The 25,704-nt window shown below is 40.6% G+C and overlaps 2 protein-coding genes across 2 annotated transcripts in view; both read left to right on the top strand.

Annotated features, from left to right (window-relative positions):
• Positions 1 to 838: 838 nt before the first annotated feature.
• LOC309512054 (uncharacterized protein) overlaps positions 839 to 25,704 on the top strand; it is a gene marked incomplete at its 5' end in the record, with an annotated part of 45,105 nt that continues 20,239 nt past the window's right edge. The window contains 2 exons of the mRNA XM_082187460.1: positions 839 to 2,405; positions 4,859 to 5,058. Of these exons, the coding sequence (XP_082043586.1) occupies positions 839 to 2,266 (1,428 nt within the window). The 3' untranslated portion in view covers positions 2,267 to 2,405; positions 4,859 to 5,058. The remainder of the gene's footprint in view (positions 2,406 to 4,858; positions 5,059 to 25,704) is intronic.
• On the top strand, positions 12,307 to 25,061 carry LOC309511274 (alpha-2-macroglobulin-like protein 1). The gene is made up of 34 exons (XM_082186372.1): positions 12,307 to 12,466; positions 13,017 to 13,197; positions 13,263 to 13,419; positions 13,535 to 13,587; positions 13,721 to 13,741; positions 13,833 to 13,998; positions 14,074 to 14,158; positions 14,235 to 14,349; positions 14,423 to 14,540; positions 14,648 to 14,757; positions 14,832 to 14,999; positions 15,095 to 15,316; positions 15,399 to 15,611; positions 15,691 to 15,840; positions 16,072 to 16,221; positions 16,305 to 16,380; positions 18,983 to 19,076; positions 19,158 to 19,383; positions 19,465 to 19,588; positions 19,659 to 19,780; positions 19,859 to 19,910; positions 20,005 to 20,088; positions 20,175 to 20,351; positions 20,462 to 20,537; positions 20,623 to 20,779; positions 20,854 to 20,928; positions 21,027 to 21,189; positions 21,267 to 21,451; positions 21,521 to 21,742; positions 21,830 to 21,951; positions 24,461 to 24,542; positions 24,625 to 24,708; positions 24,781 to 24,886; positions 24,964 to 25,061. Exons 1-34 carry the CDS (start codon positions 12,387 to 12,389, stop codon positions 25,002 to 25,004), a joined length of 4,257 nt encoding a protein of 1,418 aa, XP_082042498.1. The 5' UTR covers positions 12,307 to 12,386; the 3' UTR covers positions 25,005 to 25,061.

Genomic DNA, 25,704 nt, shown 5'->3' with positions numbered 1-25,704 from the left:
TTCCTGGGTGTCACAGTTTTAAGAAATGCTCTGTTTTTAAAAGGAGGAAAATCATGTCAGGAGTAACAGGGTTGAGTGAAACATGTAGGACACAGATAAAGATAATAAAAAAATGTTAATTTAAAAATAGTTAAAGCCGCGGCCACTCTACATTTTGAGCATGTGATATTTCTACAGACGATGCACCGGCCGTGAAATGACGTCACATTCTGCGGCAGCTTTTTTACAAACATATATATATATAACGTATAACAAATAATAATCATTCAAAATTTAAACAATAAACAATCCACTCCACTTGAATGCTAAACGCTTCTGTTATTTCTCACAGGGTAATTCACTTGAGCTTGTGTTTCTGGTGTCCCACTTTCACATGCGCATGAATGGAAGTCTATTAAGGAAAAGTCTAGTGTGAACGGCCATTAATAATTAAAAGGTTTTTAGTAAAATAAATATCAATCTCAAAGTTGGTGTCAAAACATGGCAGTTTTGTATATTTTAATGTTAATATCATGTTAGATAATTGTCATTGATCAAATACATTTAATAGTTCTTGCTAAAGAAACATGGGATTCGTGCCTATAATGTTTTAAAAATTATAATTGGAAGATAAATTGACCTCATTCATGGAAAGTTTCAAGGACATATAATCAATTTAATGATAATTTTATCATAATAATTACATTTATAAAAAAGCATCAAATTATCACAATCATTTATAACAGTTGTCTACTTTCTACTATTACATCAGGGCTCACTTTCATGTCCATTCACTTTATATTTCTCTCTTTGAATTATTTTGATGTACTGAAAATTAAATGTAATATTTGTTTCTTTCATGTCAGACCTGATGGAAGTGAAGGAGGAGAGTGAAGAACTGATAGAAGTGAAGGAGGAGAGTGAAGAACTGAGTGAAGTGAAGGAGGAGAGTGAAGAACTGAGTGAAGCGAAGGAGGAGAGTGAAGAACTGAGTGAAGTGGAGGAGGAACATCATGTCCAACCTCAAAGTCCCTCAAAGACTAAAAAGACATTTTTAAAGAAAAGAAGAGCCAAGAAATCTTTCACCTGCACTCAGTGTGGAAACAGTTTCTCAAGCAAACAAAGTCTTGAGATTCACATGAGGATCCACACTGGAGAGAAGCCATTCTCATGTGATCAATGTGGAAAGCATTTCACACACATAACAAATCGTAATCGACACATGAGGATCCACACTGGAGAGAAGCCGTTCTCATGTGATCAGTGCGGGAAGAGTTTCAGTCAATCATCATCCCTTATTGTTCACATGAGAATCCACACCGGAGATAAGACGTTCACATGTGATCAATGTAGCAAAACATTTCTCTGTGCATCAGCCCTGAAGACACACCTGGCAGTTCATACGAAGGAGAAGCCGCATTCATGTTCTGTGTGTGGAAAGAGTTTTTCACTGCTGAAATATTTACATGGACATGAGAAAACTCCCACTGGTGTGAGAGAGTACATGTGCTTTGAGTGTGAGAAGACTTTTACTACAGCGTACAATTTAAAACAGCACCAGAGAATTCACACTGGAGAAAAACCTTACAAGTGTTCACACTGTGACAAGAGATTCAGTCACTCAACAAATCTGAAAACACATGAGATGATCCACACTGGAGAGAAGCCGCACACATGTGATCAGTGTGGAAAGAGTTTTGCTTTTAAAAGTGACCTGAAGCTACACATGAGAGTTCACACTGGAGAGAAGCCGCATGTATGCCATCAATGTGGAAACAATTTCGCATACAAACATTCTCTTGATGTTCACATGAAGATCCACACTGGAGAGAAGCCGTTCTCATGTGATAAGTGCGGGAAGAGTTTCAGTCAATCATCACACCTTAAAGAACACATGATGATCCACACCGGAGAGAAGCCGTTCACATGTAATCAATGTGGCAAAACATTTCTTTGTGCATCAAATCTGAAGTCACACCTGGCAGTTCATACGAAGGAGAAGCCACATTCATGTTCTGTGTGTGGAAAGAGTTTTTCACTGCTGCACAATTTACATAGACATGAGAAAACTCACACTGGTGTGAGAGAGTACATGTGCTTTGAGTGTGAGAAGACTTTTACTACAGCGGACTGTTTAAAACGGCACCAGAGAATTCACACTGGAGAAAAACCTTACAAGTGTTCACACTGTGACAAGAGATTCAGTCTGTCAGCACATCTGAAAAGACATGAGAGGATCCACACTGGAGAAAAACCTTACAAGTCATCCTTTACCAACTCTGTGTGAAAACAGCTTATTTGAACCGCATTCAGTCACCATTAAAATCCATTTTGAAGTTGTTTATAGTTGTTGATTTTCTGCAGGGGTTCAGCCGCAAGACTGCCGAATGACTAAAGAAACGTTGTCAGCAAGATGGTCGAAAACTGTAAATTTCTTGTCTATGACACCCACTACAACTTATACCAATGACGGAAATAAGCGCGGTTAAAATATCTTAAAGCAAGGGTTCCCAAACTTTCCAAATGACAAGGCCCCCCCCAAATACCACTAGGTTCTGGCCAAGGCCCCCCTTTTGCAGGATGTGTTATTGAACCCATCGACAATACTATACGGCAAATGTAGAAATAACTAAAACATCTAGGTGAACATCTGGGGCCTGTTTCAGAAAGGAGGTTAAGTGAAAACTCTGAGTATGTTGACCCTGAAATGAGGGAAACTGAGTTTTCTGTTTCAGAATGGGAGGTATGTCAAACCTGAGAAAGCAGAGTAAGTCGAGCCCGTTTCTGAAAGAGAGGTAACACATACTCAGAGTCAGTTACCATGGTAACTTACTCTGTGAACCTAACCTGGTCAGGAGCAGGTTTTATTCGGTAAACCCAGAGTTTCTTTCGGTCTCCTCCCCTTTTTTAAAGAGGAAGCGGTGTTAGAACACCTCATTCATTCTTTCAGTACATTTTTATTAATAAAATTAATCTTTTATTAATAAATGAAATATTGCTATTTTTACTGCTGTTTTTTCTATTTATTTTTTTTAATAAGATGAAGTCTATATAACTCCTTAACTGGCAACTGAAAATACAGTAGTAGATTAGAGTTGCATAATGTAGTTCTAACATTAGGAGGGGGAGGGGGTTATACTTAGATTTAAACTTAGATAGGCTACTCCACATAAAAATGTGAAGAAATCTGAATGTGTAGATTGTTTGATGTGTAGACACATAATATTAACATTACTTCTGTAGAGGCCTACAGATAGGCCTCTCTGTGGCAGCAGAAACTCTTTATCCTCATTGTCATGTGAAGATGAGCATTTGGTTGAGTGCACTTTATAACACTATTTGTCATAATGGTGTATTGAGTAGGCGACTTACAACTGCCTGGGGTTCTGTTGGGACAGGAGGCTCCAAAAGACAGATATTACCATCAGAATCTGTTGGGACCAACAAAAAACCCAACCCAAAGTAAAATAAATTAAAATATCAAAAATAGCCTATATAAAAAAAGAACACCTATGTAAACCTCTTACATTTTATGAGGCCCTTGGATCTTCGGGAGTGACTGGCTCTGAAGTCCCTCCAGGAATTCCCTCAGCCGGAAATGCTGCTGCACTAGATGCTATTTAGTTAGTTATGTCAAATGTAAAGTCAGGTAACCTACACCCATGATATGCTCAAGCCTTACTTGATTGAATTATGTTTTTATATTTAATTTTCAGCTGCTGCCATGTTCTTTTAATGCCAGCAGGATTGCCCCTACATGAAAATTAAAATTAGGTTGAATAACAATGTTCTTCCAGTTTCACCTCTGATATTATAACAGTTGGGTAACTTAATTGTATTACTAACTACAAATGACATCTTCAACAGTGTAATTAGATTAATGTAATAATGGCTATCTTTAGAAAGCATTGGTCTACTTATTACTATTTACTAAATCCCATGTCAACCTCGACCACTTGAACAATACAAGGAGAGACAAGAAACTGCACTTTTAATGCTTTCAAATAAACAATATTGCATGAATTATTCTTGAATTGACGTGAAGTGTGTAGAGGGAGAAGGTTACATTAAAAATATACCTTCTAAAAATGTATGTTAAATATAGGCTACAGAATTGTTCTATAGTCTAATGCAATTACATCAGATTTTACTTTAAATTTCAGAAGAATTCAGAGTAATCCCTTTAATTAAATTACAGTATTAATGTTCTAATACTGTAAAATTACAGTAATAATGTTCGTACTGGTGAGAAACATGCAGACCTCTTTTTGTCTGGCGCTGTTGCCATGGTGACTCATAATATCTGCGCTCCATTGATAATGGCTTTTTATAGTTGTGGTGCACGCGCTTAACTCATTTCAGCTGTTCTGTAACCGAAAACTCAGAGTTTCCCATCTCAGGGTAAGTCAACTCAGAGTTCAGGTTTTAACTCAGAGTTGGTTGAACCTCCTTTCTGAAACAGGCCCCAGATTATGTAATAATGTTTGATACCAGCCAATCAGAAAGATTATAGAGATGCACTGATTACAATTTTCTAGGCCGATTCCAAGTTTTCATTGAGTTTGACCTGCCGATACAGATTTCATCTTTTTAGCCACTTTACAGCACACACAAATATTTATTTTCTATATACAGTGGGGAGAACAAGTATTTGATACACTGCCAATTTTGCAGGTTACAAAGCATGTAGAAGTCTGTAATTTTTATCATAGGTATACTCTTCAATTGTGAGTGACGGAATCTAAAACAAAAATCCAGAAAAACACATTGTATGATTTTTAAGTAATTAATTTGCATTTTATTGCATGACATAAGTATTTGATACATCAGAAAAGCAGAACTTAATATTTGGGACAGAAACCTTTGTTTGCAATTATAGAGATCATACGTTTCCTGTAGTTCTTGACCAGATTTGCACACACTGCAGAAGGGATTTTGGCCCACTCCTCCATACAGACTGAAGAAACTGTAGGGTAATGGGAATGGTTCAGGTGGAGTGAGGGTTTGGTGAGCAAACAGAGTCTCGGTCAGAAGACGTCAGATGATATGGAGTGATGAATGACGAAAGGAGAAGGCAAGGTTTGTTGCAACAACAATGGTTTTATTTTATTTTATCATGAAGGTTGACCTTGGTTCAATGCATTGTCTGTGTGCTATAGAAAGGAATAACAAAAAAATAATGACAATGGTCAACTAACACAAGTTGAACAATTCTACAAATCAACAAAGGAAATATAAATTTACTAATCACTTATACTAATAATACACTTATAATCACTTAAACTGAACAGGCTTTAAAACAGTTCAGACAAACAATCTTCCCACATGGCTCATGGCACATGTCTGGCAAACAAAGAAATCAGTTAACAGAGTGACAGTAGTGATGTTACATATGACACTGAAGCTTCGATGCGCGTATCACACAAGCGAAACAATTTCTAGTGAAGCCCCGTATCGGGGTGTGTATTGGTTTACTAGAGTCACGTGATCGATGACAAACAAAGCCTCACTGTCTCTCCAGTCACGTCCGCGTTTCGCTTTGGGGTGTCAGAAGGCTCGAACTCCAGATCGTATTTAACCCTCTGGGGTCTGAGGTGTTTTCTGGGCCCTGGAGGTGTTCTGACATGCTCTGACATTTGTGCTTATTTCTGTTACTTGTGACATTTTCATGGCTTAAGTCTGATTACACTGTATTCAGCACAAACTGCTACAATAATATATCAGCAGCATGTGTGTAAAAGTTTGTAGTTTTGAGATAATGACGTTTATGCGTGGTTTGTGAAAATACAAAAAAAAATTGTCACTGAAATAAGGTCATGAAACCCATACTGATTATTTCTTCACAAGACTTTTGAAAATTGTATCACGTAGCCTAGAATGTTTGCTCTAAAACTATGTGAAAATCATTCTGACTGCTCATTCAGATAAGACAATATATTGATTTAAAAATTTTACGACGTGTATTGTGTCAAAAAGCTTTATGCGGAGAGGAGTGATCACCTCATTACTATGTATGTTTTCGCACCTTAGAAAGACAAAGACCCTCCCTAATGGCCCTATTAGGAGCTTATCAGGGCCCATCATTCTGAGCAACCTTGCACAAGAATGAGGAGATTTAAAAAAGAATGGCTGTTTGATTGTTAGGGCCTCCAGGACCAAAGAAAGATCCGAAATAGAAACCAAATAAGATCCCAAAAAGGGGGCCGCGGGGTATTCATCCTCCTGGCTCCTCTAAGGAAGCGGATGATGAGCTCGTTCCTTCCTATCGCACGGCTGTGCGTCGGCTCAGCGAACGCTGTAATAGCCGCAAAATAAACTTTGAGCGTGGAAGGGGACCTGCCCTTGTCCAACAGCTCTTGAAGAAAGGAAAGCACCCACGAAACCCCACACGTGCGTGGATCCAGGCTCTTTGTAGCGCACCATTTGGAGAACACTGACCATTTAGACGCGTAGAGTCTTCTTGTAGAAGGAGCTCTAGACTGTGTGATCGTGTTCACGACCCCTTTTGGCAAAGCAACGGGTATCCGTTGATTATCCACGCATGCAGAGACCAGCGCTCTGGATGGTGATGCCAAATTGATCCACCGGCTTGAGAGAGAAGATCTCTCCTCACCGGGATCGGCCATGGGGCTACGTGCAACAGCCTCACCAGCTCTGGGAACCAGGTTTGGTTCTCCCATCACGGGGCTATGAGGAGCACTGAGTGGCGCGTTTCCCTGATCCTCTTGTGGACCATTTTCCCGGGGGAATGTTGTCCCTGGACAGTCTGTCTGGGCCGACTTTCCTGTGGCCCGGTATATGCGAGGCTCTCAGCGAGCGCAACGAGTGATGGGCCCACACGAGAAGGCGTTCTGTCAGTTTGCAGAGGTTCCTGGATCTGACACCACCCTGGTGATTAACGTAGGACACCACGGACATGTTGTCCGTGCGAACCAGTACGTGGTGGCCCCGCAGGTGTGGGAGGAAGTGCTTCAGGGCATTCTCGACCGCTATCATCTCTAGACAGTTTATGTGAAGGCTTTTCTCCCGGTCTGACCAGAGGCCATAAGCCGGTCTGCCCTCGAAAAGAGCGCCCCAACCGAGGTTAGAGGCGTCCGTCGAGATCAGCTTTTGGTACGAGACAACTCCCATTGTCACTCCCAACTGGTACCATTCAGCTGCTATCCAGGGCTGCAGAGCTGAAATGCAGTTCTGAGTCACTCTGATTCGCGAGCCGCCGGCAGCCCAGGCTCGGTGAGGCACTCGTTCATAGACAGTACGCAGTAGACCCAGCCCGAGCACTGCTGCAGCTGTCGCCATATAGCCCAGCATTCTCTGAAATCTTTTCAGAGGAACAACGCTGGAAAGACGCCGCCAGGTGCCGAACACAACGCGTGCGCTGTGTCGACAAGCGGGCCGTCATAACCACAGAGTCCAGCTCTATTCCCAGAAAAGAGGTTGACTCTTTTGTGAGCTCTTGGAGCTCCAGTGAGCTCTTGGTCCAGTTGACCGTGAGACCCAGGCTTTCCAGATGGCTGAGAAGCACTGTTCTGTAAGATTTGAGTTCTCTCTCTGACTGTGCCAAAATCAGCCAATCGTCCAAATAGTCCAAGATTTGGTACCCTGACTTCTCAGGGGAGGGAGGGCCGCGTCCATGCACTTTGTGAATGTACGGGGTGCTAAAGACAGGCCGAATGGCAGGACGGTGTATTGAAATACCTGACCGTCGAAGGCGAATCTCGAGAATGGCCTGTGACGGAGTATAATCTGAATCTAAACCAGTCCCTCGGGTGAATTTGCGCGAGGATTTGTCTGGTTGTGAGCATTTTGAATGGCCGTCTCATGAGAGCTTTGTTCAAATATCTCAGATCTAAGATAGGTCTGAGAGCTCCGTCCTTCTTGGGTACGAGGAAGTAACGACTGTAAAAGCCTGACTCGCTCAGAGAAGGATGTACCGGTTCTATCGCCCCCTTGCACAGCAGCTTTGCTATTTCTGCTCGAAGTAGGTGTGCAACTTCCAGATTCACTCTCGTCTCGGTCCGTGCTCGAAAGCACGGGGGCCGGCGAGCGAACTGTAGTGAATAGCCCTGCTTAACAGTATTCAGCACCCATTCTGACACGCCCGGAATCGCTTCCCATGCTTTTGCATGCATAGTCAAGTCAAGTCAAGTCAAGTTTATTTATATAGCGCTTTTCACAACATAGGTTGTATCAAAGCAGCTTCACAGTAATAAATTAAAACAATACATCAATGTTTGTTTCTAGTGGAACGTCCACGTTTGGTAATGCTGATCAATAGTATCGTTGATTGATTAATTAAATTAAATATCCCCAAATATCCCCAACTGAGCAAGCCAAAGGCAACAGTGGCAAGGAACCGAAAAACTCCATCAGGTGACCTAATGGAGAAAAAAAAAAAACCTTGGGAGAACCCAGGCTCAGTCGGGGTCCAGTTCTCCTCTGGCGTTTATGAACTAGAGGTCAGATTTACCTGTCAGATTAAAAGAATTATATGAATGCCTGGCTGAAGAGATGCGTCTTTAATCTAGTTTTAAACTGGGAGAGCGAGTCTGAGCAACGAACAGTATCAGGAAGGCTATTCCAGAGTTTTGGAGCTAAATGTGAAAATGCTCTCCCTCCTTTGGTGGATCTGGATATCCTAGGTATGACCAAAAGCCTCGAATTTAGCGATCTTAAAGAGCGCGATGGATTATAGGGTGATAGAAGATCGGTTAAATAGACTGGAGCTAAGCCGTTTAGGGCTTTATAAGTCAGTAGCAATACCTTGTAATTAATACGGAACTTTATAGGTAACCAATGTAGTGATGATAAAATTGGTGTTATATGATCATATTTTCTTGATCTAGTTAGAACTCTTGCGGCGGCATTTTGGACTAACTGTAGCTTGTTTAATGAGGACGCAGGACAACCGGCCAACAAAGCATTGCAGTAATCTAGTCTCGAGGTCATGAATGCATGAACTAACTTTTCTGCATCAGAAACTGATAGCATATTACGTAGCTTAGCAATGTTTCTAAGGTGGAAAAAGGCTGTTCTTGTAACATATGAAATATGATTTTCAAAAGACAGGTTGCAGTCTAATATAACACCCAGGTCTTTTACTGTAGAGGATGAAGTAACAGGACATCCTACTATGTTAAAGTTATATTGTGAGAGGTTTTGTGGGCGGTTTTTTGAACCGATGATTAGTACCTCTGTCTTGTCTGAATTTAATAAAAGAAAATTACGCGTCATCCAATCTTTTATATCTTTAACACACTCTGTCAATTTGGATAATTTAGCGTTTTCATCTGGCCGTGATGAAATATAGATTTGAGTGTCATCAGCATAACAATGGAAACTAATTCCATGTTTCCTTATAATATTTCCAAGTGGCAGCATATATATTGAGAATAACAGAGGGCCTAACACAGATCCCTGCGGCACTCCATAGTTTACTGGAGTTATGATCGATTTTTCTCCATTTAAATAAACAAAATGGTAGCGGTCAGATAAATACGATCTAAACCAGCTTAATGCTTGTCCTTGAACACCAGTATAATTTTGTAGTCGATCTAAGAGTATTGTATGATCTATAGTATCAAACGCAGCACTAAGATCAAGTAAAACTAATATTGAGATACAGCCTTGGTCAGAAGCTAAAAGTAAATCATTTGTGATTTTAACGAGCGCAGTTTCAGTGCTATGGTGCGGCCTGAAACCAGACTGAAACTTTTCATAGATGTCATTTTCTTGCAAGAAAGAGCCTAGTTGAGCGGACACAACTTTTTCTAGTATTTTAGACATAAAAGGTAGATTTGAAATGGGTCTATAATTTGCTAGATTATGTGGATCTAATTGTGGTTTCTTAATGAGAGGTTTTATAACTGCCAGTTTAAATGTTCTTGGAACATAACCTAAAGATAAAGATGAGTTAATAATATTGAGGAGAGGCTCTTCCACTATAGGTAACACTTCTTTCAATAGTTTAGTTGGTATAGAATCTAGTAAACATGTTGTTGTTTTAGATGAAGTGATAAGTTTATTTAACTCTTTTTGTTCTATAGTTCTAAAGCACTGTAATTGTTCTTGAGGGGTGATAATTGAGGCTAAATTATAAGGCGCGATTGAAGATTGAACATTTACAATTGTGGTTCTGATGTTTTCTATTTTCTCAGTGAAGAAGTTCATGAAATCATTACTACTAAACTGTAACGGGATATTTTGTTCGGGTGACGTCTGTTTATTTGTTAGTCTAGCCACGGTGTTAAATAAAAACCTTGGATTATTTTGGTTATTTTCTATTAGTTTGCGGAGGTGCTCAGCCCTGGCCGCTTTTAGGGCCTTTTTATAACGTGACATACTGTCTTTCCACGCGATTCTAAAGACCTCTAAATTAGTTTGTTTCCATTTACGCTCTAAATTACGGGTTTCTCTCTTTAGAACATGCGTAGTATTGTTGTACCACGGTGCTTTAATTTTCTCTCTGACCTTTTTGAATCTAATAGGTGCAACAACATCCAATGTTCTAGACTCTAGAGAGAATAGTGCTCATAGTGCTAGTTAGTTCTTCTAGTTCATCTGTTTGTTTGGGTTCAGGCAGCAGCTGAGACAAATCAGATAAGCAATTTGAGAAATGATCTATGGTGGATGGAAGGATTGTTCTGCCTGGTTGATAACGCGGCGCCGCATGACATATTACAGCAGTACGCAATATGCAAGTTACCATGTAATGGTCAGTGACTTCATCACTTTGCGGTATAATATCTATATCGGTTGGATTGGTTCCATGTGATATAATTAAATCGAGTGTATGATTAAGACGATGAGTTGGTCCGGTGACGTTTTGCTTGACCCCAAATGAATTTAATAAATCTGTAAACGCAGCCCCTAACGCATCATTTGGATTATCTACGTGTATGTTAAAATCTCCAACAATTTATGCTTTATCGACATTGACTAATAGGTCTGAGAGAAAATCTGCAAACTCTTGTATGAAATCAGCGTAAGGCCCAGGCGGTCTATATACGGTAGCCAAGGCTAGAGATAATAGGGATGTTTTTCTAACATCTAAGAGCGTAACATTTAGTACAGACGGGGCTCATGCTTATAGGAGTATCCAGGAGGAGCAGACTCATTTAGACTGAAATAATTCATTTGGTTTAAGCCAGGTTTCAGTAAGGCAAAGTACATCGAAGCTATTATCTGTGACTATTTCATTTACAATAACTGCCTTAGGTGTGAGTGATCTAATGTTTAGAAGACCTAGCTTTAGAAATTGTTTTTGTTTACTAATAGCAACATTTTCTGTTTTAATAACAATTAGATTTTTCCTAGATCCTGCAGTGGATTTATTATTTGATCTCACTAAACGAGGAATAGACACGGTTTCTATGCAATATTCTACACTAGTATTTATATCAGTTAAATTCGTGCAGCAGAGACTATGATTTGGACTTTTGGTTAGTAGTCAAAAGGTATTTAACATTTTGGAGATGTTATCCGACAGAAGATCTGCTCCGAATCTGCTTGGGTGTAAGCCATCAGCACGGAAAAGCCTAGGACGCTCCCAAAACAGATTCCAATTATTTACAAAGAGCAGTTTCTGCTCATTGCACCTCACAATCAGAGAGGAACTGCAACCAGTTCAGAAGCCGGAAGTGTACTGAGAGTGAAACTTCTCGCCTTATTAGACATTCTCTGATGTTACTCATGTATCGCAAAACATTATTGGATAATTCTTATAATTGACATTTCTCTGGGCCAATCGGAATCTTAGCACTTTTTCTCTTGGCCAATCGGAATCTTAGCACTTGCGTCAGAATCTTGAAGCACACAGCGTCAACTGAGCTCACCATTGGATGAGACGCCTGGCTACCGTGTGAGTCTAATGTAAACTCACGCATTGCGCATGACATGTCCAATTCGCGAACTAATGACTCCTTTGAACCGATTCATTTTAATGAATGGTTAAAACAACTAATCTTTCCAACTCAGGAGATGTCTGAATCGGTGTTTAACTAATCAGTAACACTTTACAATAAGGTTCTATTTATTACATAAAAAGTACAGTTTGCTTACTCAAGCTTAAGCTTTAAAATAAATAAAACCACTTGTTTTTTTTTTTGAAAAGCATATGACTACATTTTTCCACACAGTGCTATCAAGAATCTTAGCTGTGCAGAATTTGCCAATTTCAAACAAGCCTAGAGTTGGCAACCCTGTGATTAATTACTGTGGCTCCGCCCTAAAGATGTCCAGATTGCCTGTGAGAGCTAAATCAAGCTGTTATGAATCATAAATAACGCTGGCAACAGTGCAGCTGATTTAGGGTTAAGTTGTAGCGCAGTGTGGATCTTAACAGAAGTGCTGCAGGGTTTTTTGAAAGAGACTCTTGATTTCTGTCTAGCCTTGGATGATTGCTCTTCATGGCTGTGAGGGAGATATGTGTTTGGAAAGGGCTCATTTTAGCCCTTTTCCTCTTTGCTGTTGATGGACAGAAAAGGCCGTAAGTACTATGGGCTTTGAAGTGAAAAGTGGCCTAATGTCTAATCTATGCTGAATGATGCAGTTGTAAAGATGGCAAAATGAAGCACCAAAGCATTAAATGTTTAAGTTCATTAATCATGTTGTACTTGTTCCCATCTAGTGTTCAAATGATGAATGGGACCAACCAAACTATTCATTAACACTTGTTTTTTTATATAAGTCCCTGTTGAATGGAGTTTGTGTGCTGTTGGAGTTATTGTTCCTCAAATATATTGCTGTACAAAAATGGCTGTATTGTGCTCTTATTTTGGGACCATGGCACATTGTTGTTAAATCAGAGGGTTTCCCGTGTGTGTGTGGGTATTTTTTTTTTTTTTTTTTTTTTTTTTTTTTTTTACGTTTGGTACTTCAACCCACTCTCTGATGGAGATAACCACTTTGGCTTATTTTTGATGCACAGACCTGGCAACCCTGTGGCAGCCACTTTCTGTGGATGTTCAACCAACATGTAAATGTTTTGACCTGATTCCCTTTGGTCTCTGAACCTAAACTTCATGATGTTTACACAGGTTATTCATGGTGACTTTCCCTGCAGTGATTGAAACTGGATCTGATGCCAAATTGTGTGCAAGTCTTCTGAAACCCCAAGAGAGTCTCACAATGACAGTTTCTCTGCTTGATGACAAAAGGATAACTCGACTTGTGCAGCAAGTTTCTTCAAAGCCATTTCATCAGTGCTTTAGTTTCCAGGTCTGTTGTCATGAGACTTTTTTTTTTCTTTTCTTTTTTGTCTGAGTTAACTGAGTTGTCCACAGGCTCCTCAAGTAGATGGAGAATCTGTGCAGATGCTGAAGGTAGATGTTCAAGGGAAGGTCTTCAAAGCGACTGAAGAGAGAAAAGTCATGTTCAGACGTTACCTGCCTTTGACCTTCATCCAGACAGACAAACCCATCTACAATCCAGGACAAACAGGTGAGCTGTGATTGTCCCTTGGTTTAATATTAGGTGTAGATAGTCCAGTACGCTACAAGTTCTGATTGTCTACAAGTGCATTATGCAAATAATATGAGTTTATCTGTCTTTGCAGTGAATTTCAGAGTTGTCACCATGGATGCCAAATTTGTGCCACTTGATCAGATGGTAAGGTCTGGCCATGAACAAATTGCAAATTTATTGCAGGTTATTTTTACGTGCACAGTTTTGCAGTTCTCTTCAATGATTGCTGCAATAGTGTCTATTTTAAATGCTTAATATTCCTGTCTTTGTCTTTCAGTACAATCTGGTGGTTGTGGAGGTGAGAATTTGGTCCAAGTCTTTGAATGGAGCCACTGCCACTTTCTGTACACTTTGTTTGCCGTTTTATAAGCTGTTCATTGTTTTAATAGGACAATAATAATAACCGCATTGGTCAGTGGACAAACGTTTCCTCAACGGAGTGGATATTGCAGCTTTCTCACAAGTTAAACCCAGAGGCTCAGATGGGGATGTACACACTAAAGGCTTTTATTGGCGACCAAATGATCTCCCATGTTTTTGAAGTGAAAAAATATGGTAAGTTATTGTGAATGATGTGCAACAGTTCAGAGACAGATCTGAGGTCTTACAGCGTTTTTATTTCTGGTTTAGTTTTGCCCAAGTTTGACGTGACTGTAAACGCACCACAGACGTACAGCGTTGCAGATGTGGGACTGAAAGTCGAGGCTTGTGCCAAGTGAGTGAAACGTACAGATATTATCTTGTCTTGGGGTTGGTCAGTTCTTAATTTTGTCCCTTGTGATGTTTCCCAGATACACGTATGGCCAACCTGTACCCGGTCTAGCCTTGGTGGAAGTGTGCCGTGATCCTTTTCCATTCGTTGTGGTTCCTGATGTGACCCGTCGTTGCCTGACTAAAACTGCAAAGGTTTGACTCCTGCCTTACAGTGGAGGGTTTTTCTTGTGCTTGACTTTAATGTGACTCTTTGTTCTGTTACCAGATGAATGCCACAGGCTGTGCCTCCCTTAGCGTCGATACATCAGTGTTTTTCAACACTGAATTTGAAAATATGCAAGATACTTTTCTTGTAAATGTGAATGTCACTGAGGTGGGAACAGGTGAGCTTTTGGCTGATCTGAACCAATGGTACTTGCTTTAAAGTTTGTTTGCAGTTCTCTTTTTTTTATTTTTTTATTTTTTTATATTGTATCTCTCCACCCCCCAGATGTAGTCATGTCAAAATCTGCAACAGTGTCCATTACATTTGAAGTCGGCAGAGTTATATTTTTGGACATCCCAGAATATTTTGAACCTGGATCAATGATTAATGGGAAGGCAAGTATAATTAATTCCTTGTTGCAGAAGCCTTCACATTGGTTCCCTTTCCTAACCTTGATCATTCCCAAAAGATCTCAGTGTCTCGTTTTGATGGAACTCCAATCGCAAACAAAGCGGTTTATCTCCTGGATAACAGCTGGCCCAACAAACTGCTGCTGAATCTGACCACAAACCAGAAAGGACTGGCCTCATTCTCCCTCAGCGCTGCTAGTCTTCCTAAAGCCGCTCTGAATCTGGTGGTACGATTTGCTCTGTGTTTTGTGAAGTGTAGACTCCGATCTCTGTAGATCTCAATTTCTCTCGCAAGAAACCAATTCCATTCGTTGTTCCCCAGGCAAGTGCTACTCCAGCGGTTGTCAATGGTTACAAATCGCCATACTTCACTACAGATACAAGGGTTGTTCAGCTTCTCCAACCTGATTCTCCTAACAACCCATCTAGTGAACTGACTATAGTGAAGCTTGAGCAGCCACTCAAATGTGGTGCTGCGTTTCCAGTGACCGTGAAGTATTCTTTTGGAGAGACTGGTGACTACAGCGTTGACATCATCTATATGGTGAGTGGATATCAGGTTGGTTTTTTTTTTTATAATCATTGCTCTCGACTGTTTATGCACCCACTTGTTTTGTGTTTGTCAGGTCTTGTCCAGAGGATTGATCGTCCTCCATGGATTTCAGACGGTCAAAGCGAGGGCTTCTAATACAGTCACGAGCGGCTCTGTGTCTTTCCAGCTGTCTGTCAGTGTTGATATGGCTCCAGTAGTGCAGATTCTGGTCTACTGCGTTCTGCCCAGTGAGAATGTTGTTGTTGGTAGTGCGTCGTTTGAAACCGAAATGTGTCTCCGAAACAAAGTATGATGTGCATTAGCACTTTTTTGGCTTTAAGTGGGGTATGATGACGTGTCCTAAAGCGTGTTGGTCCTTGTTCCAGGTGTCTCTACAGTTCTCTCCTGCTACGGCCGTTCCTGCTGAGGGAAATGTTCTGACTGTCTCTGCTCAAGCAGGATCTCTGTGTGGCATCAGTGCTGTAGATCAGAGCATCTGGATCTTGGAGCCAGGAAGACGTCTGAGTGCGAAAATGGTATCCTTGTGCAGTTGATTTAAAATTCTTGTTGGTTTTGACTGACATTCAGGTTCAGCTTTAGAATTTGAGTAATGCTGAGAGAAATTGAACAAACCTATTCTGTTATGATTATAGCAGTTTTAGTGTACATCTTAACATACATTTATGTACTCTGTGACATAACATTCCAAACAGTAATGAATTTTGTTCAACATTTTTTCAAAAGTGACCTTTTTTTCATGGTTTCAGGTGTTTGACTTGCTCCCGGTGCGATCACTATCAGGTTACCCAAACAGCGTTCGGGATGAACCAGAGTGTCTAGGTTTTCGACCACGTCTAGCTTTTGACATAGATCCTGCCTACACTTCTCCTACAAATCAAGTGTACACAACCTTCAAGGTAGAAAACTGTATTTTGTGACGGTCACAAACTGAGTCATTGACTTTAAATCTGTCTTGTGTTTTGACTTGTCTCTCTGACAGAGCCTGGGAATGAAGATCGCAACAAATCTCGCTGTACAAGCCCCTCCGTGCCCACTGTATCGCAGATTCCCAGATGGTAGGTCTATGCAGAGAGGCTGTTCTTTCAGTGAAAAATTCTGCATGACTTGGTGAACTTGCATTCAGTTATATGAGGATTACCTTATGAAAAAGTATACTTGAGTGATGTCCAAGTGTATTTAAGTATACGTTATGTAGTACATATACTGTCAATATGTACTAGTAGTAAACTTGTAAGTGGGAAGTGTACTATTTTAATACCGCTTGGGACTAAATTGGCCCACTTTTAGAATATAAAAGTGTTTAAGTGTAAGAGTAGTAAACTAAGTGCACAACTAGTTCACAATTGCGTTTCTCATTTGTACTGCAAGTGAATTTATGGGTATACTAGTAGTTTACGAATTTAATACATGTAACCAATTTTTAGTTTATGAAAGTACACTTTGAAGTATACTCGGTAAACTAGTTTAGTAGTTTTATACTAGTTATTTAAGTGAATTTAACATCATACTTGTAGTTTACTAATTTTATATTTTTGCTCTTTTGGTGCTAAGCTACTAGTTTAGTAGTTGTATACTGCAAGTTTTTTGGAGCACCTAGCTTGCAGAGAGAGAAGGGGGGAGGACTCGATAATGATCTCTCTGAAGCTTTCCCTAAGTGACTCGTGGGGACAGGTCTGTTGTTCTGGAGACCCTCAGCGGGCCCATAAAAAGTGTCGGGGCAATTTGGCACAGACTTTCTGGCGTTAGGCCCTGATTTGCATCTGAGTCAGGAGGTTGAAGCTTTAGGAGTCTTTAGAAATGTGTTCATTGTTTGCAGAAAGAATCATGAATCTAGTCCATGCGCTACAGTAAGTTTCATAAAGGGAACATTTTAAACGGTTGAATCTTATTTTTGCCAAAGACTGTGCCTTGATCAGGTTCAGAACGATGATCAAAACACAGTTGGAGTCCAACACCCCAAAAGCTTCAGTTGCTTTCTTTTCATGGGTTATGCTTCATTTCATTTGGAAATATTAAGCAGTTTTGATTTACACGCCGTTTAATGTTTGATCACATTATCTTACATTTGCTTTCAGCTTCTATGTTTTGATGACAGTGACAGTGACAGTGACGGCCAAGTATGGTAACCCATACTTGGAATTTGACCTCTGCATTTAACCCATCCAAGTTAATGCACACACATTAGGAGCAGAGTAGTGAGTAGTTAACACACACACACACACTGCAAACGTGGATACACACACCCAGAGCAGCGGGCAGCCTTTGTGTGGCGCCCGGGGAGCAATTAGGGGTTAGGTGCCTTGCTCAAGGGCACCTCAGTCATTTCCCACCGGTTCTGGAATCGAACCAGCAACCTTTGGGTTACCAGTTCAACTCCCTAACCACTAGGCCATGACTGCCCCAATCCGGAGATTCTGTACTAGATGTGTCATAGCGCCCCCTACCATATAACAGTGAAAACATGGACAGCTGGAATTCAGTCAATGGTGGGGAAAGAGTAAAGTAGAAGTTAATTCCTATACACTACCAGTGGACTAGCCTACACAAAAAATCAGATACGCAGCATTAGAAATGTTTTATATCAATATTTTCTAACAATGTAAGTTTCATAAGACTGTATATGAAAAACTATGTAAAATTATATTTAATGGGCTACTTGATCAAGAGTTCAAACAACTAGGATACTTAATTATACTTTTGTATATCTCGATCAAAAGATTGAGTACAAGTACAGGCCAAATATACGTTTCTCTCAGTACAAGTCAAGTACACATGTAACTAAGTATATTTGAGAAGTGTATATAAAATGTAGACTGAAAGTATGCTTTCTTATTTTTAGTTGAAAATAAGTATACTAATAGCACACTTAGGCGGCGTTCACATATCGCGCCTAAAAACGCATAGAAAACGCTAGGCGCGCCGCGTTCTCCTTTTTCCAAAGCGCTCGGGTGGTTGCGCTCCGGAGGCGTCTGTCGTTGCTAAGCTTGGTTCTTGTCACGTGACCTGCGGTGCGCTTGCGGCATTCTTAAAAGTTGAGATGTTTTTATCTCGATGCGGCGTGGACACGCTTGGAAAAAGAGCGCGTCGCACCGCGACCGCGTCACTTCCATTATGAGCGCGCATACCGCGCGCCTACATTTGAAATAACGAACTTGCGCGCGCAAAAGACGCGATATGTGAACAGGCCCTTAAACATTTATTTGTAAGGGTTATCACTGTGTTCAAGATCAGGTTCAGTTTCTTATTTTATTTACTCTAAGCTATTCCACCCGAAAGCTTGATGCTATCTGAACATGTTAGTTTATAAGACAGAGTGTAATGTTTTTAAAAAAAGTATTTATTAAGCTACTCAAACAAAATAGTAAACAAGTACAAGCCAAGAATACTTAATTATACTTTAAGTAGCCTATATCTCGATCAACAAGTATAGGCCAATTTGAAGTGTATTTCTGAGAAGTACATACAAAGTATACTTTTTAGTTTAAAAGTATACTAATAGCGCACTAATAAACCTTTTTTCGTGAGGGTACTACTTGTGGATCAACAAATTGTTGGGTGTTTTAATCATTTCCATAAATGCAATAAGAGGGGCAGTTATGAACCCTGTTTATTCTGCAGATACTAAGACAGTTTGGTGTAAAATTGCTTGTCTTTCAGTGGTGGTTTTGAATGGACCCGACACTTCCTCTTTTGAAGTGACTGTCAGGACTTACTTTCCAGAAACATGGCTCTGGCAGCTTGCTCGTGTGGGGTTCGTGAAGCATCTTGTTCCTTCTAAAGCTACTTGCGCAGTTTTTCTCCCTGTTCCCCTTATTTTTCTCCTGTCTTTCAGAAACACTGGATCAACACGAGTTCCCCTCACTGTTCCTGACACCATCACCACATGGGAGACTGAGGCGTTCTGCCTGTCTTCAAAAGGTTTTGGTCTGGCTCCTCCTGCTCTGCTGACAGTCTTCCAGCCCTTCTTCCTGGAGCTCTCCCTGCCATACTCCATTGTCCGTGGGGAGTCTTTTGAGCTGAAGGCCACAGTCTTCAGCTATCTGTCCAAGTGCATCATGGTCTGCCATGGTTTCTTTTATAATTCATCTGTATAGAGAAGGTCATGTGTCTTTGCTCCATGTGTTCTGTTTCATTGGCAGGTTAAAGTAACTCCAGCTTCATCCACTGCCTTCACTCTTAAACCATATACTGATCCGTATTCATCCTGTCTTTGTGCCAATGGGAGAAAGACCTTCAAATGGATTCTCTCAGCTTCTGTTCTTGGTCAGTTTTGGATCCTCTCTAAATTAAGTGTATATTAAGGGTGTTGCTCACTTCCTGTCTGTCACTGCAGGAACTGTCAATGTGACTGTCAGTGCTTCAGCTGAAGCATCCCAGACCCGATGTGGCACTGAAGTCGTGACTGTGCCCACGAGAGGACGCATCGACGTAGTCATTCGAAGTCTACTTGTCCTGGTAAGTGTTAACTAGCCTTCTGTAGTCTGGTCATGGAGCTCATGCTGCTTTACTGATGTGGTGTTATTGCTTCTATAGCCTGAAGGAGTTGAAAGGACAAACACCCAGAGTTGGTTACTGTGTCCAAAGGGTTTGTTTGCACTCCATGATTCCCAAATACGTTCTCCCTGTATAGCCAAACATTAGCCTAGCTCTAAAATGCTGAGCCCTTCTCTTGTCTGCAGGAAAAGATCTTTCTGAAGACATGACTCTGAGATTTCCAACAAACATGGTTCAAGGATCTGCCAGATGCTCAGTTTCAGTCCTTGGTACTACATTTCATTCAGTAGAAACTGACGTGAAGTTTGGTAGAATAACTGTTTCTGATGTGGGTTTTATGCTTGACCTCTTGTAGGGGACATAATGGGTCGTGCGCTGAAGAATCTAAATGGGTTATTACAGATGCCATCTGGCTGTGGAGAACAGAATATGATCATTCTTGCTCCAAATATTTACATCCTACTGTACCTGAAGGTCACAGGGCAACTCACCGCAGCCATCCGAGAGACTGCCACAGGCTTCCTTCAGAGCGGTATGGATGACCAAATCCACTTTATATATGTAGGAGACTCAATTTCAAGGAAGCTTTGTCCTGCTCTTCCCATTGGACTATCACTTACATGTGCTGTATGATCTAATCAGGATACCAAGGACAACTGAACTTCAGACACAGCGATGGATCATACAGCACATTTGGTTATGATGAATCAAATACATGGTGAGTTTCACACTGTCCTACTGTTGTGTATAATCTGTCGTGGCACAAACAGTTTGTTTACTTTGTCAACCTTTTTCACGACCAGGTTGACTGCCTTTGTCATGAGGTCCTTTGGTCTAGCGAGGCAATTTGTCTTCATTGATCCACATGTCCTGCAGAGTGCAAAGGATTGGCTGATCAGCAAGCAGGGTTCAGACGGCTGTTTCATGCAGCAGGGAACTCTGTACCATAGTGACATGAAGGTGCATTACATGTTTCTAAATGCACTGGACAATGGACTGGTCTTCTAAATCAGTCTCCTTTTCTTTCTTTTAAGGGTGGAGTTGGTGACAGTGTGACCATGACTGCCTACATTGTTGCATCGCTGCTTGAACTAGGTGTCCCCACCACGGTAACCAATCCAGTAGTTGTATAAGCTCCTTGCAGATGACCCTCCTGTTCTGGCTGACTGATATGCGCTTTTTTTTTTTTTTTTTTTTTTTTTTTAAGGATCCTGTCATTACCAACGGTCTGTCATGCTTGAGGCCTGTCGTTGGGAACCTTGGAAACACTTATGTCACGGCTCTGCTGGCCTACACCTTCAGTCTGGCCGGAGAGACCACCACTCGATCACAGCTTTTAACTGCCTTGAACAACCTTGCAATTTCTGAAGGTAAGATTTACCAGCCTCTTGATGTTGATTCATCAGGGTCTTTGGCATCAACTTTCTCACCTCCATCTTATCCTAAGGCACTAAGGTCCATTGGTCTCAGACGACATCTGGTGATACTCTGGCGGTGGAGATCAGCTCTTACGTGTTGCTAGCGGTTCTTGCTGTTCAGCCTCTCACGGCAGCTAATCTGGGTTATGCTAACCGCATTGTCAACTGGCTCGTGGCCCAGCAGAATCCCTATGGAGGGTTTTCCTCCACCCAGGTGCCTCTGACTACCAAACATGAGTGCAATCATTTTAAGGATTTATTTTAATCTTGTACTTGTTTTTAGGACACTGTGGTGGCTCTTCAGGCTCTGTCTGTGTACGCTGCTCAAGTGTTCAGCATGGACGGCTCCAGCACTGTTACCGTACAGTCCTCAGTAGTAGGAGGAGACTCTTATAGCTTCAAAGTGAATCGGGACAACAGGCTGCTGTATCAGGAGAAGCCACTGAAGAACGTTCCAGGCAAATATAGTGTTAAAGCATCAGGATCCTCTTGTGTGTCTGTGCAGGTCTGTATCTTCATCCCATCTATCTATATTTGTTGTGCACAGCCAAATCTAAATGTGTTTTGTTTGATTTTTCTACTCGTACTATAGGTTGCGTGTTTCTACAACATCCCAACACCCGTTAAAGTCTCCATGACGCTGAGTGTCGAAGCGAAGGTGACTGGAGACTGCCAACCACTTGGAGCCAATCTCATGTTGAAGTTCACTGTGAAGTAAGCCGCATTGTGTCCTGTAACCAACTGATGTTTATGACTCATTAACCGTTTGTCACAGACTCAAGTGTCTTATATCATTGGAATCCTTGGGTCAAGCCGAACAAAAATGGCCTCAAGGATTTAATTTCCGGTATGCAAATTTTTCCGCCATATTGGATTTTGTCCAAAACCTACTTTTGCGAACTAGTCCCTGGTTTTTTGCCCGATCGGAACCAAACCAGTGCAGAAATGTTCACAGGGGTCTGATTATCAATAATTATCGAAAAAAAGTTGAAATTTCGATCCACGGTTGCTAAGGGGTGTCAAAACGTTCGAAGGAGGCGGAGCCTATTTTACTAAAATGGCTATAACTCGTGAACGAAATGAGATTTTCACCAAACTCGGTACACATGTGTATGGGTTCAGTCTGGGGTCACAGTAAAAAAATCGCGACGATTGAGCACTAGGTGGCGCTATAACATGAAAAAAACATGAAAAGGGCTATAACCACCTGACCATTAGTCAGATTGACTTGAAAATTGGTATGCAGTGTCTTGGTCCAAGGCCCCATGTATATCTATGAGGACATTGGTGTATCTGAAAAAACATGGCCGCCATTGGCCAATGAAGTTTGAGCACCTATTAGACAAGGTTAACGGAGGCCGATCGGAACGAAACTCGATGGGCATGTTCGAGTCATGGCCCTAGAGGTCTGTAAGAATTTTGAAAGAAATCGGCCACTAGTTGGCGCTAATGAGTTTTATGGCTCTGTAATCACGTGGCACAATATGCATATCATTTGATAGATCTGCTCATGCTGAACAACTTTGCCTCAAGAACCATTGCTGTCAATCAAACCGTTCATTAATTATTTGCAAATATGTTAAAAGCCTACTTTTGCGAACTAGTCCTAGGTTTTTTACCCGATCGGAACCAGACCAGTCTAGGACAATTTTATGGACTCTCTAGATCAATAATTATCGAAAAAAAGTTGAACTTTTGCATTTGGATGGCTGTAATAGGGTCATTTATAAAATGGGCGTGGCAAAATACATTAAAAAGCCTATAAATCCTAAATGAAAACTCAGAACTTCACAAAAATTGGTGAGCATATGTGACATAACATCATTAACAAGCTTGCCCAATTTTATGGAGATCGGACCAAAGGTGGCGCTATAACTGTTAAAAAGCTTTAAAACCATATATTACCAATGGTAAATTGCCTGCATTGGCTGTAAATGGTCTTTTTAATCTATGATCATATAATTTTCATATAATAATGTTCAAAACTAGTGCAGTACAATTCTCTGGACTCTCTAGATCAGTAATTATCAAAAAAAGTTGAACTACTTCATTTGGATGGCTATAATAGGGTCACATCAAAATGTGGCCTTGACCAAGTGTCCCTGAAAGCTTATATCTTTTAAGATGCTCAGATCTTCTTAAAAACAAGTCAGAACATGTGAAATATCACTCTGAACAAGCATGAAAAATTTCAGACAGATCGGACAAAATTTGACTCTATAACAGTTTAAAAAGGTGAAAATAATATGAATACAATGGCATATTAAGCCAATAAGTGGTATTTTACTGCCCCCTGCTGTTTAAAATAGTTATTTTGTCATATTGTTTCTATAATTCATATTTAGACTTTATAAAATCATTATTTTAACATTTACAATTACTGTGTGTGTGTGTGTGTGTGTGTGTGTGTGTGTGTGTGTGTGTGTGTGTGTGTGTGTGTGTGTGTGTGTGTGTGTGTGTGTGTGTGTGTGTGTGTGTGTGTGTGTGTGTGTGTGTGTGTGTGTGTGTGTGTGTGTGTGTGTGTGTGTGTGTGTGTGTGTGTGTGTGTGTGTGTGTGTGTGTGTGTGTGTGTGTGTGTGTGTGTGTGTGTGTGTGATCATGAAGATGAAACTGAGCCAATAATGGTCTTCTAGTGCCCTCTGCTGGCCATTCTACTTATTAATGAAGTCTTTTGACATGTGCTTTTGAATTCATAATTAGACATTGTAAATAATACTAGAATGTGGTGTATCAAGGTAAATCATGCTAGAACATGGTAAATCAAGGTAAACTAAGATGAATTTATGGTAAACTATGCTAGAACAGGGTAAACCATGCTAGAATGTGGTATATCATGGTAAATCATGCTAGAACATGGTAAATCAAGGTAAACTAAGATGAATTCATGGTAAACTATGCTAGAACAGGGTAAACCATGGTAAATCACAATAAACTATGGTAAATCATGGTAAATCATGGTAAAACATGGTAAATCAAAGTAAATTAAGTAAATCATGCTAAAATGTGGTATATCATGGTAAATCATGCTAAAACATGGTAAATCAAAGTAAATTAAGACAAAATCATGGTAAACTATGCTAGAACATGGTAAATAATGGTAAACCATGGTAAATCATGATAAACTATGGTAAATCATGCTAGAATGTGATATATCATGGTAAATCATGATAAAGGGAAGCTGTGTTCTTGGTCTGGACTAAACCTCTTTTTCACCCTCATTCAGATACAATGGTGTAAAATCAAGCACTAACATGGTTCTAGTTGACATTAAGCTCCTGTCAGGCTTCACGGCAGATGCGTCACTGGTTTGTATTTAAGATGATTTAGAAAGTCCCAAGATGCTTGAAGCTCCTTCAATTGTAATTGTGCAAATGATGTTCCCCTCAGCTTGGTTCTTCACCCCAAACGTTTGCCCCACTAGTGGAGCGGGTTGATGTTGAAGATGATCATGTCCTAGTGTATCTGAAAGAGGTGAGACTGGGTATATTACTAGCTGCCATCTTGAGTGTTGTGTATTTGCTGTTCATCCTTTCTGTCTTGTAGGTTCCCAAAGGCGTCCCCATGAGTTACACTCTGCTGCTGAAACAGGTTCTTGCAGTGGAAAATCTCAAGCCAGCAGTCATCAATGTTTATGACTACTATCAGCCAAGTACGCTTTCATCCTAACCATGCTTTGCTCTGGCTGAATTCACTGTTAAATGAGTTCATTTTCTGTTCCTATTTCAGGTGATTCATTTGAGACCACCTACACATCTTCCTGTCCATGATTTGATTCAGTACTGGCTGTAGGACATGTGACTTGAATAAAACCACTATACAACCAGTTCTGTTGCCTCTTGTTCCTAACTGCACTTTTGCACTGCACTTTCCTTGATCTTTTGACAGTTAAGAGTTCATTACACTATAAAATACCCTGTAAGTTTCAAAACTTCCTTATTTCAAAAACTGCCTTTATTGAAACCAGGGCCAGAAAACCAAGGCATCTCAAGTGGAGACTTGTCACCTCACAGGGCAGTTGTAGACTGCCTTTGCAGAATACTATCAATGCCTGTAGGCTTGTTTGAGATGCGCCTTGCTTCGCCTGAGATGTGAGTAGGCGGCTGCCGTGAAAAGTGCAGGCAAACCGGACAGTTCTCTCTTCTCGCAGTGGATCAGACAGCTGCGAGATCAAAAATGGATATCGCGGGATTCACGCTTGTGCACAGTGTTGCTAAAACTGGATGTGTTTTAAGTTCTGTTGCTTTTAAATAAAAATAAATATAATGAACAAGACGCCCAGAGTATGTATTTAATTCCATTCCAAAAACATGTTTATCAATCTTTTTTTTCTTTAAAGGTGGTATCAGCGATTTCAGGCCCAAACATAATGTTCACATTCATCTAATCTTACCTAATGATCCGCTAGCTGCCCACCCCATAAGCATGCCGTCAAAAAAAACGCGTCTCTGTAGGCAGCCTAGGCTCTGA

Source organism: Leuciscus leuciscus (genome assembly GCF_965113295.1).
Source record: "Leuciscus leuciscus genome assembly, chromosome: 1".
NCBI classification, from domain to species: domain Eukaryota; kingdom Metazoa; phylum Chordata; class Actinopteri; order Cypriniformes; family Leuciscidae; genus Leuciscus; species Leuciscus leuciscus.
This window is presented reverse-complemented; position numbering and strand designations above follow the sequence as displayed.